The following is a 12,746-nucleotide window of genomic DNA, read 5'->3' as shown; positions in this document are numbered from 1 at the left end:
TCAGTCAGGGAAGGACCTGGGGGCTGGGGTCAGTCAGGGAAGGACCTGGGGGCTGGGGTCAGTCAGGGAAGGACCTGGGGGCTGGGGTCAGTCAGGACAGGACCTGGGGGCTGGGGTCAGTCAGGACAGGACCTGGGGGCTGGGGTCAGTCAGGGAAGGACCTGGGGGCTGGGGTCAGTCAGGACAGGACCTGGGGGCTGGGGTCAGTTAGGACAGGACCTGGGGGCTGGGGTCAGTCAGGACAGGACCTGGGGCCTGGGGTCAGTCAGGGAAGGACCTGGGGGCTGGGGTCAGTCAGGACAGGACCTGGGGGCTGGGGTCAGTCAGGGAAGGACCTGGGGGCTGGGGTCAGTCAGGGAAGGACCTGGGGGCTGGGGTCAGTCAGGACAGGACCTGGGGGCTGGGATCAGTCAGGACAGGACCTGGGCCCTGGGGTCAGTCAGGGAAGGACCTGGGGGCTGGGGTCAGTTAGGACAGGACCTGGGGGCTGGGGTCAGTCAGGACAGGACCTGGGGGCTGGGGTCAGTCAGGGAAGGACCTGGGGGCTGGGGTCAGTCAGGGAAGGACCTGGGGGCTAGGGTCAGTCAGGACAGGACCTGGGGGCTGGGGTCAGTCAGGGAAGGACCTGGGGGCTGGGGTCAGTCAGGACAGGACCTGGGGGCTGGGGTCAGTCAGGGAAGGATCTGGGGGCTGGGGTCAGTCAGGGAAGGACCTGGGGTCAGGGGTCAGTCAGGACAGGACCTGGGGCTGGGGCTCTGTGCATCTTGTCGCTGCCGCTTGCTGCTGTCTCTGGAAGGCTCAGGCAGTTGGCCTCAGACCAGCCCGGGGTGCAGCAAGGTAGGGTCCAGGTGTGCCCGGCGTCACAGATTGCTGACTTCAGATCAAGACAAGAGGCCGGAAGGTTCTTGGGGAGGGACATGGAGTGTCCACCCAGCCAGCGAGGAAGACTCACTGGAAGGGCAGCCTGTCCCCACTAGTGCTCGGAACCGCCATCGGTGTGAAGGAGGGAAGTCACTGAACTTGCGAGGCCCCTGCTCTCATTGCGGGTCCCCGAGACCCTGCATCAGGGGCCTCGGCATCTGAGCGGGTGGGACCCGGGTGGGGGGCGACTTGGTCTCAGAGAAATAAGTGAGGCCTCTGCCTGCCCTGTACACTGTCCGCCTTGGCCTCCCTGGGCACGGCTGCGCGGAGTGACCGAGGGAATCTGGTGGGGAGCGTGGGCAGGGCCCGCAGAGCTGCCCCGGATGCTGGCTCCGTGCATGCTCACTGGGGTCATCACCAGCTTCTCCGGGTTCTGGGATGGTGGTCCTATATGCTGCCTACCTGCTGGGACTCAGTAGATGGCAAAGGGGCCATCCCAGCAAGTGTGGCCACCCCGACCCCGCAGTGAGGATGGCACTTCTGTGCCACTGACGTCGCTGGACAGTGCTGCTGTGAGGATGGCTCTCGGGGCCTCTCTCCTTGTCCAGCCACACAGGCAGTGGCCAGAGGTGTGTCCCGGGTGGCCTGTGAGCTTGTCTGGCTTGCGTCAGGGTTCGAAAACACGCCGGGGGAGGTGGAGCGGGAGAGCTCACCTGGATAGTGAGCCTGCTTTGTTAAAGCAGGACCCAGGTTCAAGCCCAGCCTCCACTGCACTGGAAGTAGGTGTGTGTGTGTGTGTGTGTGTGTGTGTGTGTCCATGGGGGGATGGGAGATAGTTCACCTGGTACTACAACTGCTTTGCCCTGAGTGGGGACTTAGGTTTGAGCCCCAGAACCATAGCAACAGTGGAAGCTTGGGTGCTGTGTTGTTTCTCTCTCTGAAATAAACCCCAGAATAGTGAGACTGCACATGCATGAGGTCTGGCATTGTAAAGAGAGAGAGACAGGCGGACAGAGAGAAAGAGGGAAAGGGAGAGAGAGGGAGAGAGATCTCATGTGAGCAGAAGCCTTTCTGACACTGCCCCTGTGCAGAATCTCTGTTCTCCATCTCTGCCTTCAAAAGATGTCACATCCTTGCAGAGAACAACCAAACCAAGCCCCATCCCCAACCTGTGTCCCCTTTCTGCCCTCGGACACATGGAAGAGGAAAACGCAGAGGATCATGGGTACGATTGTCTTTAGTTCACGTCGCTCGTTCTTCCTGCTGTGTGGCCCAGAGCAGACACTCAGCCTCTCCAAGCTGCTGTGAGACTCTCCAGCCCTGAGCATGCAGGAGTTTATCCCAGCTTCTCTGTCTTCTCCCCAGCTCAACCAGCGAGCTGCCCGCCTGCCACGTCCAGCCCGTGGGAACAGCCACCCCCAGGTCCTGCCCTGCAGCCCCCAGGGCCCTGGCCGACTGCTATTTGTGTCTGCTGCTGGCTAATCTGCACTGTCTTGGGACAGAACCGGCCTCTGGGCTCAGCTTTGCCAGAGTGAGCTCAGACGGTGACCTTGCTCCAGTGGTACTGCCCGTTGGCCAGACAATCCCGGCACTCCGGATAGCCCGTTTCCAGTCAAGGGCAAGACTCTTAATTTGCTGGAAACTTCCAGTGACTCACGTGGGTCTCCGCAGGAGGCTCCGGTTACTCTTTTAAAACACAGATGGATTATTGATTTGCTTGCTGGGGGCGGGGGTCATGTCACCTTGTTAAAGTGTAGCCGGATGTGTCTGTCTATGTGACAGGTGTGACTTAGAGACGTGCGTGCGGATCAGGGTGTTGGGCTCGCTGGCTGCTCCTGTTTCCACCAAGTAACCGCCTCCTGGACCAGGAAATAAGCCCGGGGTTGGGGTTGGAGGCCAAGAAGCTTCCCCAGCACCCTGTTCTCCCTTGCAGCAGTGGGCCTGCGGGTGAATGAGGCATAAAGGGACCTTAGAGGTGACTTGGTAAGCAGGGTTCTTAGTGCCGGAGGGGCTTCTTGAGGCAAGCAGGGTTCACTCAGTGGAGCTGAAGTGTTTTCTAGAAGGATGGACATTCCTGTGGTGTGGGCACAGCTGAGGGGGGAGACACAGGGGCATGATGGGGACTGCCCTCTACCGGCCCCGAGACACATCCACCTGCTTCTGAGTGACCTCTGAGGGCCTGAGCAGCCACCTGCCCAGCTCCGGCAGCCGGGCTCTTGTGACAAGTCCTGACCTTTTGTTTTGCCTGTGATTCTCCAGCTCCAAGAAGCCCAAGAACCTCCCCCAAGTGGCCGTCAAGCCCAAGCCCAAGCCCAAGCCCCGGCTCACCATCTTCGATGAGGGGGACCCTGACGACGTGGAGTTCTTTGGCCCCAGTAGGAAGCTGTCTCCACTGGCCCCCTCAGAGGGCAGGGACCCCAGGGACCGTAAGTAACGGCCGGCTTACGTCACCCCAGCCAGGGCGCACCTGTCCTGCCCTCCTGGTGACCAGGTGCCTTCTGGGAAGGGATTTGCACCCACCCCAGCACGGAGCCCCCTGTTTGTCCTGGTGGAGGGTTTTTGCTGGGAGGCCCTGTCTCCCACCTGGACTTTGAGACCATCTGTGTGTTCTCCTCAGTCCTCAGCAGAGGAAGGGTAGCTTTTTGCAAAGCTTTATTTTATTTTTATTTTTCTTACTATCAGGGTTATCTGCTTCCCACAGCCATTTTTTTCTTTTTTTTTCTTTTTTCTATTTTAATTTCATACGGTAGGGAGACACTGAGAGGAAAGGGGGAAGATAGAGAGGGAGAGAGAAAGAGAAACACTTGCAGACCTGCTTCACCATTCGGGAAGCATCCCCCCCATTGTGGGAAGCAGGGGCTCAAACCCGGGTCCTTGCACATATGTGCTTAGCTGAGTGTGCCACCCTTCCCAGATGCTTTGAAAAGTGGGCACAGTCTGGGGTGCTGTGCCCTGAGGCGGGGTGGAGATGGATGCCAGCTGGGCTGGGCATCGAAGCTTCTCTTGGGGCACAAGGCTTTATGTCACCAGAAGCAGGGACCCCACAGGAAGGGCCTGGGCAGGCTGGATAAAAGGGGGAGTCAGCGGTTCAGACCTCCAGCTCCCCACCTGCAAGGGGGAGAGAGGGGTCACTTCACAGGTGCTGAAGCAGGTCTGCAGGTGTCTTTCTCTCTCCCTTTCTATCTCTCTCTTCCTCCTCTCTCAATATCTTTCTATCGTATTCAATAAAATGAAAAAAAAAAAAAGCCACTTGGAGCTGTGGATATGCGGTGCCGGCACCAAGCCTCAGGGGTAACCTTGGAGGCAGAAAAACTAGGGGAGAGTCAGCAACCTACTCCCTGGTTCCATCTTGCCTCACTGCACCCAGCTTCTCGCCCAGGGGAGGCTGCCTACTCCCAGAGCTGGGGATGGGGCTGGGCCCACACAGTGACAGCTGAGACGTGGTCCCAGCCTTGGAGAAACAGGGTGCCTGACAAGGACATCTGACAAACCTCCGGGTACAGCGGGTATCTGTGCCCCACAGGGCTCTCATGGACATGGAAGGTTCCTGCTGTGGGGGTGACATGGGGCCAGGTGGTTGAGGCTGGACAAGGTGGGGGGTAGAGCCAAGCTCCGTGGAGCCAGGACCTTGGGCAGAGGGATGTGCTGCCCACGTGGGAGGGGCTTATCGTATAACTGGGGTACATCCCTGGGAGCTGAGCTGCGAAATCCAGCAGGATGGCTTGTGGGGGGCCCAGCTGGCTGCTTCCTCCTCCTAGCAGTGGGTGGGTGCCTTGAGTGGCCCAGCACCCACAGACGTGGGTGTGGGGCAGAGACGGATGGTGGGGGCAGCACATGGGGCTGCTTGTCCCTCTCCCTCCTGTCCCCTTGCTCCTCTGACCCTGTCTTATCCCTTTCTCTCTCTGGGATGGAGTCTTCACTCTTGTCATCTCCCAGTAGATGGGAGGCTGAGGATCTTCCAAGACTGACCACTTTGTTTTTCCACAGCCTTGAAGTTATTTGAGGATCCTGACCTGGGTGGAGCAATCCCCCTTGGAGACCCCCTGCTGCTGTCGGCCCCCCAGGTTGGTGACAGTCGGAAGGAGATCTCTGTGGAGAAGCTGTTCAGGTACCAGCAGTGCCCCACCAGGGACCCTTCCAGCCCAACAGTGGGTGTCTCACTGGCCACAGAGGGAGGGAACCCTGCCCATCATGGGAGGCTGAGATGGGGGCCAAGGATGACAGCAGGGGTCAGGGGCCCAGAGACAGAGGTGTGAGCCCTCTTTTCCTTTCCACGTTCATAGGACAGTTTATGGTATAAAAATACACTTATTGGGGGTCGGGCGGTAGCACAGTGGGTTAAGCGCATGGACTGGCAGAAGGATCCAGGTTCAAGCCACCGGCTCCCCACCTGCAGGGGAGTCACTTCACCGGTGGTGAAGCAGGTCTGCAGGTGTCTATCTTTCTCTCCCCCTCTCTGTCTTCCCCTCCTCTGTCCATTTCTCTCTGTCCTATCCAACAATGAACGACATCAACAACAGTAATAACCACAATGGGGCTACAACAAGGGCAACAAAGGGGGGGGAAATGGCTTCCAGGAGCAGTAGATTCACGGTGCAAGCACTGAGCCCCAGCAATAACCCTGGAGGCAAAAATATATATATACTTATAGGCTCTCCGCTCCTCACCTGCAAGGAGGTCACTTCACAAACCGTGAAGCAGGTCTGCAGGTGTCTATCTCTCTATCTCCCCCTCCCCTCCCAATTTCTCTCTGTTCTATCCAATAAAATAGAAAGAAAAAAAAAAGGCCTCCAGGAGCAGTGGATTCATAGTGCCAGCACCAAGCCCCAGCGAGAGAGAGCACACACTACCAAATACTAGGACCCAGGTTCAAACCTCTGGTCCCTACCTGCAGGAAGAAGCTTCATGAGCAGTAAAGCAGTGCTGCAGGGGAGTCTCTATCTATCTCTGCTTCTATCTCCTTCCCTCTAGATTACTCTCTGCCTCTATCCAATTAAAAAAAAAGAATACATTTGCATGATCACATGGGCAGGCACAAGTGGTGTGTACATGTCGGGGTTGCATCGCGGGAGAGAGAGAGACCAGGAACTCGTGGCAGAGCGGGAACACAAGTCTTTATTCATGTGGGAGTCCCAGAGCTGGGTGTGAGCACAGAGGGTTTAGGCCACGTGGAGCTAGCAAAATGGCCGTCTCCCACTGTGCATGCCAGCCCTACTCCTGGTTGAGGCATGGAAGAGAAAGAGAGTGAAACCAGGAACAGCAGCGGGCTTTATCGGGTAAAAACGGATGTTGCAAGTCGGGAACGGGATTGGCTAGGAAAGGGGGTGGAAAAAACAAGGCACTCTGGGAAGGTAGAAAGCTGGCGGGATTAATGTGCCCTGCAGGCATGGGTGGAGATCTTTCAGGCAAAACAATGATTATGTAAATAGGCCATAGTATCAAACAATGCAGGGGAGCTGGCGTAATGCCCAACGTGCACAGCCTTGGGCGCTGATGAGGCCAGCTCGTGTTAGGATGCCTGTCACCCCCATGGTGCAGAGTGCAGGGACCCCAGACAGAGCTACCGTGTCCATGTCAGGGGAGGGCCTGGCTCAGTTGGCCACACAGGAGCTACTTCCTAAGGGTGTTTGCAGGGTCTCCTTGAGCACACAGGGTCCCCACACCCCCCAAATGCTCGAGCCAGGCCTGGTGTCAGGCACTCCCACCCATGTCTGTCCCGCCACTCCTCTGAGCCCTTGGAGGCTGAGAAGCCACCAGGTGTCCTTCCCGGTGCCCAGGAGCCAGGCTGTGCCTGTGGGCGACAGGGGCTGTTCGGTGGAGGCGGGGCGTGCAGTCCGGGGGTGTGCAGTCCTCAGAGGCTGCCATGCTGCCTAGTTAGCAGCCTCGGGCTGTTGGCCAGTCTGGATCACAGCCTCCGCCTGCCGGTACATGTCCCCGAGGCCCCGGGCATCTGCTGATCTGTCTCCTCTCATACTGATTCCTCAGTCCTGACATCCTGACTGGCTGGTGAAAGCCGGGCTTGCTGCCATGCCATTTGGGGAGAAACTGAGGCACAGGGGAACACACAGTAGAGTCAGCCTGGGTAGTTGCCAGGGGCTTCCTGCTGAGGTGGTCCTCTGGGGTACTCTGCCACTTCCAGAGACCCGCTCACCCCGCAGGTGGACTTCTTTGGCATGTTTCATTGGAGATCACTATTATGCCAGCACTTAGCAGCCTGTATTCTTCAGAGCAGTGGTAGGGGGATGCTCAGAGGTGTCCCTTTAGGGGTCCGTGCACCTCAGCCTGAGCCAGAATCAAGCGTAAAGCCACATGGCAGTATTGTGGTGCTGGGGAAACCTCAAGGCTGCCTGGTCAGCGTCTCTGTCTTAAATAATTTTTTTGCCTCCAGGGTTCTTGCTGGGGCTCAGTGCCTGCACCGCAAATACACTGCTCCTGGAGGCCATTTTTCCATTTTGTTGCCCTTGTTGTCATCCCTGTTGTTGTCATCATTTTTATTGTTGTCATTGCTGTTGTTGTTGCTGGATAGGACAGAGAAATGGAGAGAGGAGGGGAAGACAGAGGAGGGGGAGAGAAAGACAGACACCTGCAGACCTGCTTCACCGCCTGGGAAGCGACTCCCCTGCAGGTGGGGAGCCGGGGGCTCGAACCGGGATCCTTACAGTGGTCCTTGAGCTTCACACCATGTGGACTTAACCCGCTGCGCTACTGCCTGGTCCCCCTTAAAAGATTTTTTTAACTTTAATTTTGTTAGGACAGAGAGACATTGAGAGGGAAGAAGGAAAGAGAGAGAGAACTGGCAGTCCTGCTTCACCACTTCTGAAGCTTCCCCTGGCAGGTAGGAACCGGGGGTTTGAACCCGGGTCCTTGAGCATGGCAATGTGTGCGCTTAGCCACTTGCACCACTGCCTGGCCCCCACAGACCCACTGTCTCTGTCTCCATCTGTCTGAACAAGTCAGCCCAGAGTGGTGGAACTGCGCATGTGCACAGCTTCATCAGTGCAAAAGAACCAACCGACCAACCAAACCAACCAACCAACCAACCAACCAACCAACCAACCGACCGACCAAAGAGGTAGAGAGAAAGAAAGACCCCTCAAGTAGGGTTGAGCCCTCAAGTGCAGGCTGACGGTGGAGGTAGTCCCCCGGGGGCAGGGGGCATTTTTCTTCACAAAGGCCCGTGGGTATCACAGAGCATCTGAGAATCCCCGCAGCCCTGTGTGACCCTAGCTGGCATCTGGGAACAAAGGAATTAAGCAAGAGCCATATTTGGTTCTTCTCTGCCTCTGTGCTGTAACCATCAAGGATGTCATCAGACTTCCTCACAGTAAAAAATCCTCATATTAATTAATTAATTCATTCATTCATTCATTCATTCACTCACTCATTCACTCACTCACTCACTCACTCACTCACTTGCTTCTCTCCTCCATCCACTTCATCATGCCCAGCACTCCTCAGGCTGCGCGATGTGGCAGGCCTGCCAGCCCAGAACATCCCCTCTCACTGTGTGGCCCCCACTCTGGTTTCCAGCTGAGTTCTTGTGGTCCGGCGGGAGCGCAGAGGGTTAAGCGCACGTGCTACGAAGTGCAAGGACCTGCGTAAGGATCCCGGTTTGAGCCACCGGCTCCCCACTTGCAGGGGGTCGCTTTTTCTCCCCCTCTCTGTCTCCCCTACTCCCTCCATTTCTCTCTGTCCTATCCAACAATAACAATATCAATAGTAACCGCAACAATGATTAAAAATAAAACAAGGGGGAGTTGGGCTGTAGCGCAGCGGTTCAAGCACCCGTGGCGCTCGTACAAGGACCCGCATAAGGATCCTGGTTCAAGCCCTGGCTCCCCACCTGCAGGGGAGTCGCTTCACAAGCAGTGAAACAGGTCTGCAGGTGTCTGTCTTTCTCTCCTCCTCTCTGTCTTCCCCCTCCCGTCTCCATTTCTCTCTGTCCTATCCAACAACAATGACAACAATAATAACTACAACAATAAAACAACAAGGGCAACAAAAGGGAATAAATAAATAAAAATAAATATAAAAATAAAAAATAAAACAAGGGCAACAAAAGGGAAAAAATAACCTCCAGGAGCAGTGGATTCGGCACCGAGCCCCAGCAATAACCCTGGAGGCAAAAAAAAAAAAAAAAGATCTTCAAGCTGAGTTCTGTGTTCTGCAGGGACATGGGACGGGACATGGGAGGGGCTTTATAGCCTGTCCAGCCTCCTGCTGGGTGAGCTCACACCAGAGACCTGGAAGAGGGGACGTGGAACCAGCACCAGTGGGAGCACTGTGGACGTAGCTCAGAGAACCCAGCTGAAAGTGGGGTGGTGGAAAGGGCTGTACCCCTGACCCTGAGGGCAGCCCCCACCCCACTGTGCCTGATCCCACCTCCCCATCAGAGCACGTCCGACTCTGGGCAGCTGTAGGGGTTACTGCTTGGCCCAACAGTATCAGTCCTGAACCCTAGCCTGAGATTTTAATGGCAGCTTTATTTTCCCAAGGGTCTCAGCTTAAGGGATGTTCATTCCCTTGCAACTTTTCCTGGTACTCAGACTCTGGGTGGGGCTGGGGGTGAGGTGGGGGGAGCAGCACCAGCCACCGGGGTACTCAGAGGGCTGCTGCTTGGTGGGACAGTGGACGCAGGGCACCATCCAAGGAAGAAGGGGTCTGGTTCTGTGGACAGCGGGAACTGGCAGAGGGTAGAGTGGTGTGTGACTGCCCTTCTCTCCTGCCATTGGTGCCCGTGGCTGGTCTTGTGTGATGTTTCATCCCCACGGATGTGCCCACAGCTCTGAGGCCACAGCAGTCTTGCTGGACTCTGGCTTATGCCTTTTCCAGTCCCCATGGGCTCTGTCTGGTGCCTGTGGCCCACAGAGGGGCTCCATGGGAGGGAGGGGCAGACCACACCCCACAACAGCTCAGACTCCTCCTCTGTTCTTCCACTGATGACTGATCTTGGTTTAGATGAGAGAGCGGCTTCTGAAGCATGACACCCTAGTTCCAACCTGGGCATGGCCACACCCTGTCACCTGAGGCAGGTCACAGACCTGACTGTCCCTCATATTCAGGGACTATGGCTCTGCAGGTGTGGCAGGCACCCTGCAGGTGAAGTCACTCAGAGAGGCCAACAGAGTGGGGTCCTCTGAGACTGTCTCCCAGAGGCCGCTGAGGGGCCCACTGTGCTCCCAGCCTCACAGCTCCTTCCAGGGGGCATGATGGTGGGACAGTGGGGGTGGGGCCGTGAGCTGGCCACGGGTGAGAGGCCAGAGCAGGAACTGCCCCTGTGCCCAGCACTGTTTAGGAGTACTGTTGCCTGGAGGGGGCGGGGGGCTCAGACTTTTTTGCAGAAGGCTGTGCTCAGGGCTTCTTCCTCTGTTCCCTAGAATTGAAGAGGACTTGGACCAGATTCTGAACCTGGGGGCTGAACCCCAGCCCCAGCTCAAACCCAAACCCAAGCCCAAGCCCAAGCCCAAACCACCAGTGGCAGCTAAGCCAGCACTACCCATGGTCCCCCTTGGAATGGAGCCATCTGACTCCACGACTCAGAAGCAGCAGCGGATCCAGACCATGGACGAGATGGACATCCTGCAGTACATCCAGGACCACGACGCAGATGGCCAGGCTGCCCCCAGGCTCTTCTGAGCTTCTCCCGTAGAGGGGTCTATGCTTGGGGGTGTGACTGTGCGGGGAACGGGGGGCAGGGCTTGGCCTCTTACGGCTGGGGCCTTTGGTTCCAAGGGAGGGAGGGAGGAAGCCGCCTGGGTCATAGGATTCCTCAACAGTTGCCTTGTCTCTGTGCCTCCTGGCCTCAGGGGTTACCTCCCCACCCTGCCCAGGGTGCAAAGTCACCATAGGAATTGGAAGCCGCAGTGGTCCATGTGGATGTGGAGGGCAAGTGTACATGGGGGCGTCTTGCCAACCAAGACTCCCACCCCAGGTGGTATGAGGCTTCACTAGGGCAGGAAAACTGTGTGCCCACTTCTGCCTACTAGGCCTGCCCACAGGGAGGGCCTGGCCAGCCTGGGCCTGGGTTGGAGGCAGGGGTCTCCCAATCCGGGCTGCTCTAGCATCTCTGGAAACACAGCTCTTAGGGATCCGTAGGCCCAACCCAGCCTCCCTCGGTTCTGATGGTCTCAGGAGTCCCGGACTTTGCTCTTCCTGCTTTTCCCAGGGCGGACCTGGCCAACCCACGACCACCTTGGACTTGCGGCCACAGGGCAAGCGTCCACCATTGCAGCTGGAAGCAGCGGGGGGCTGACGTTCTCCAGAGCTCTCCCTGGGGCCTCACACCCACCAAGGGCCTCAGCTGAAAGCTCTGGGTGCAGCTTCGAGGACGGCTGTATCCAAGCTGCCAGGCCTTCCCTCTCCGCTGAGTCTGGACGTGCCCACCAGTGTCTCCCAGAGGCCCTGTGCCAGGGCAGGGCCCGTGCCTTAGACTTCTCTGGATCCAGGGCCCCAACCCCGGGTCTGGTGCTCAGGAAATTCTCCGTGAGTGAATGACTTTTCACAGCACAGAGAATATGCCCATCCCTCTCCCCATCCCTAATTAGACCGTTCATGTCCAGAAATGGGATTTATTGAAGCAGTTTGCCATACAATGCAGCCACTGTTGTCCCCTGTCAAGTCCTGGCTGACAGAGGCACCCAAAGAGGGTTGGTTCCCATTCCCAGTGGAGCCCCCAACCCCAGCCTGCTGTCTGTTACCATTCAGCGCCCCCACCCACCCAGCCCTCTTGCCCCGTGCCAGAGCCTGTGAGGCAGAACGGGGCCCCTACCTCACCCATCCTCATCTCACCACGTACCTTGCCAGTCCTGAAAACCTCCATCCACCTTGGCCAGAGAGAGAAGAAACAGGCGGCTCTGAAGCCCATCCTCCCTCAGCCCTAACCCCTCACCCCTGACCCTCTCGAGGGGCTTTGGGCTGACTGGGTGGCCTTGGCCCCACCCCCAGCACTTCCCTTCTGCTGCCAGGTCTTCACACCCGAACCCACAGGCAGACGCCTTCCCGCCTGCCTTCTTGCTCTGCCCGGGGCCTGCACCCCAAGACTGTGCACCAAGACTGTGAGAGGCCTTGGGAGGGAGGAAGCGGATGTGAAGCAGAGGGCTAGCTCCCTCCCTCCCTGTTGCCTCAGAGCCCAGTGGCGGTTCCCCAGCCCCCAGCCAACATGTATCACAGGAACAGCTGTGACCAAATACAAACAGCCAGTCGGCCACCCGGGTCTTCCAATAAAATCTGTCAGTGACGCATCCCCGTGTGTCTGAGTGGCTTTCTGAGCTGCATCTGGGCTGGCGGCAGCAGCTGTCTTTCCGGGGAGCTGCCTTTGAAGGAGCCAGTGGTCTCCTCACCTCCCTCCCCCCCCCCCCCCGCACCCACACACACCACACACACATACAAGGCTGTTGCTTGGGGACAAAGGGAGGACTCCACTGTGGAAACTGAGGTAGAGGCCAGCAGCCCACGTTGGGTGGGAGTCATTGGGTCAGCAAGCACTCAGCCAGGACCATCTGAAGACAGGACTTTCTCTAGGCCTCTGGGATGGGGCTGGTCTAGGCCTGGCCTGACCCGGGGTCCTTTCAGCTCTGACAGTCCTGTCCAGTGGTCACGTCCTTTCCTGCACGGCCTGTCCTGGCCACCATCTGCCCGCCAGAGCTGACATCCTGCAGTGCAGCTTCTGTTTGGGACTCAGAGAGCCTAACCCATGGGGTTCTGCAAGCCAGCACTCCCTAGAGAAAGAGAAGCAGGGCCTCGGGCCCAAAGAGGCCTCCACAGAGGTAGTTTCAGTGACCCTGATGTTAAGGACAGCTCTGAGGGACAAGAGGCCCGGACCCTCAGATAACCAAGACGTGGTCGGGAGGAGAACTTTGGGATTGGCAAAGCAGTGTCGCAAGTAT

General features: G+C 57.7%; 1 protein-coding gene and 1 long non-coding RNA gene across 2 annotated transcripts in view; one reads left to right on the top strand and one right to left on the bottom strand.

Moving 5' to 3' along the window:
- The window catches only part of HS1BP3 (HCLS1 binding protein 3), a 35,239-nt gene extending 23,138 nt beyond the window's left edge, over window positions 1-12,101 (top strand). Inside the window, exons 5-7 of the mRNA XM_060186635.1 lie at window positions 3,121-3,287; window positions 4,849-4,969; window positions 10,239-12,101. Of these exons, the coding sequence (XP_060042618.1) occupies window positions 3,121-3,287; window positions 4,849-4,969; window positions 10,239-10,497 (547 nt within the window). The 3' untranslated portion in view covers window positions 10,498-12,101. The remainder of the gene's footprint in view (window positions 1-3,120; window positions 3,288-4,848; window positions 4,970-10,238) is intronic.
- LOC132537435 (uncharacterized) lies at window positions 5,956-11,781 on the bottom strand. The gene is made up of 2 exons (XR_009548867.1): window positions 11,657-11,781; window positions 5,956-6,906 (listed from the first exon to the last, which is right to left on the bottom strand). It is a non-coding gene; the product is annotated as an uncharacterized LOC132537435 (long non-coding RNA).
- Window positions 12,102-12,746: the final 645 nt, after the last annotated feature.

Source organism: Erinaceus europaeus, chromosome 3 (genome assembly GCF_950295315.1).
Source record: "Erinaceus europaeus chromosome 3, mEriEur2.1, whole genome shotgun sequence".
In the NCBI taxonomy this organism is placed as follows: Eukaryota; Metazoa; Chordata; class Mammalia; order Eulipotyphla; family Erinaceidae; genus Erinaceus; species Erinaceus europaeus.
Note: the sequence above shows the minus strand (reverse complement) of the source record. Positions and strands in the feature narration are given on the sequence as shown.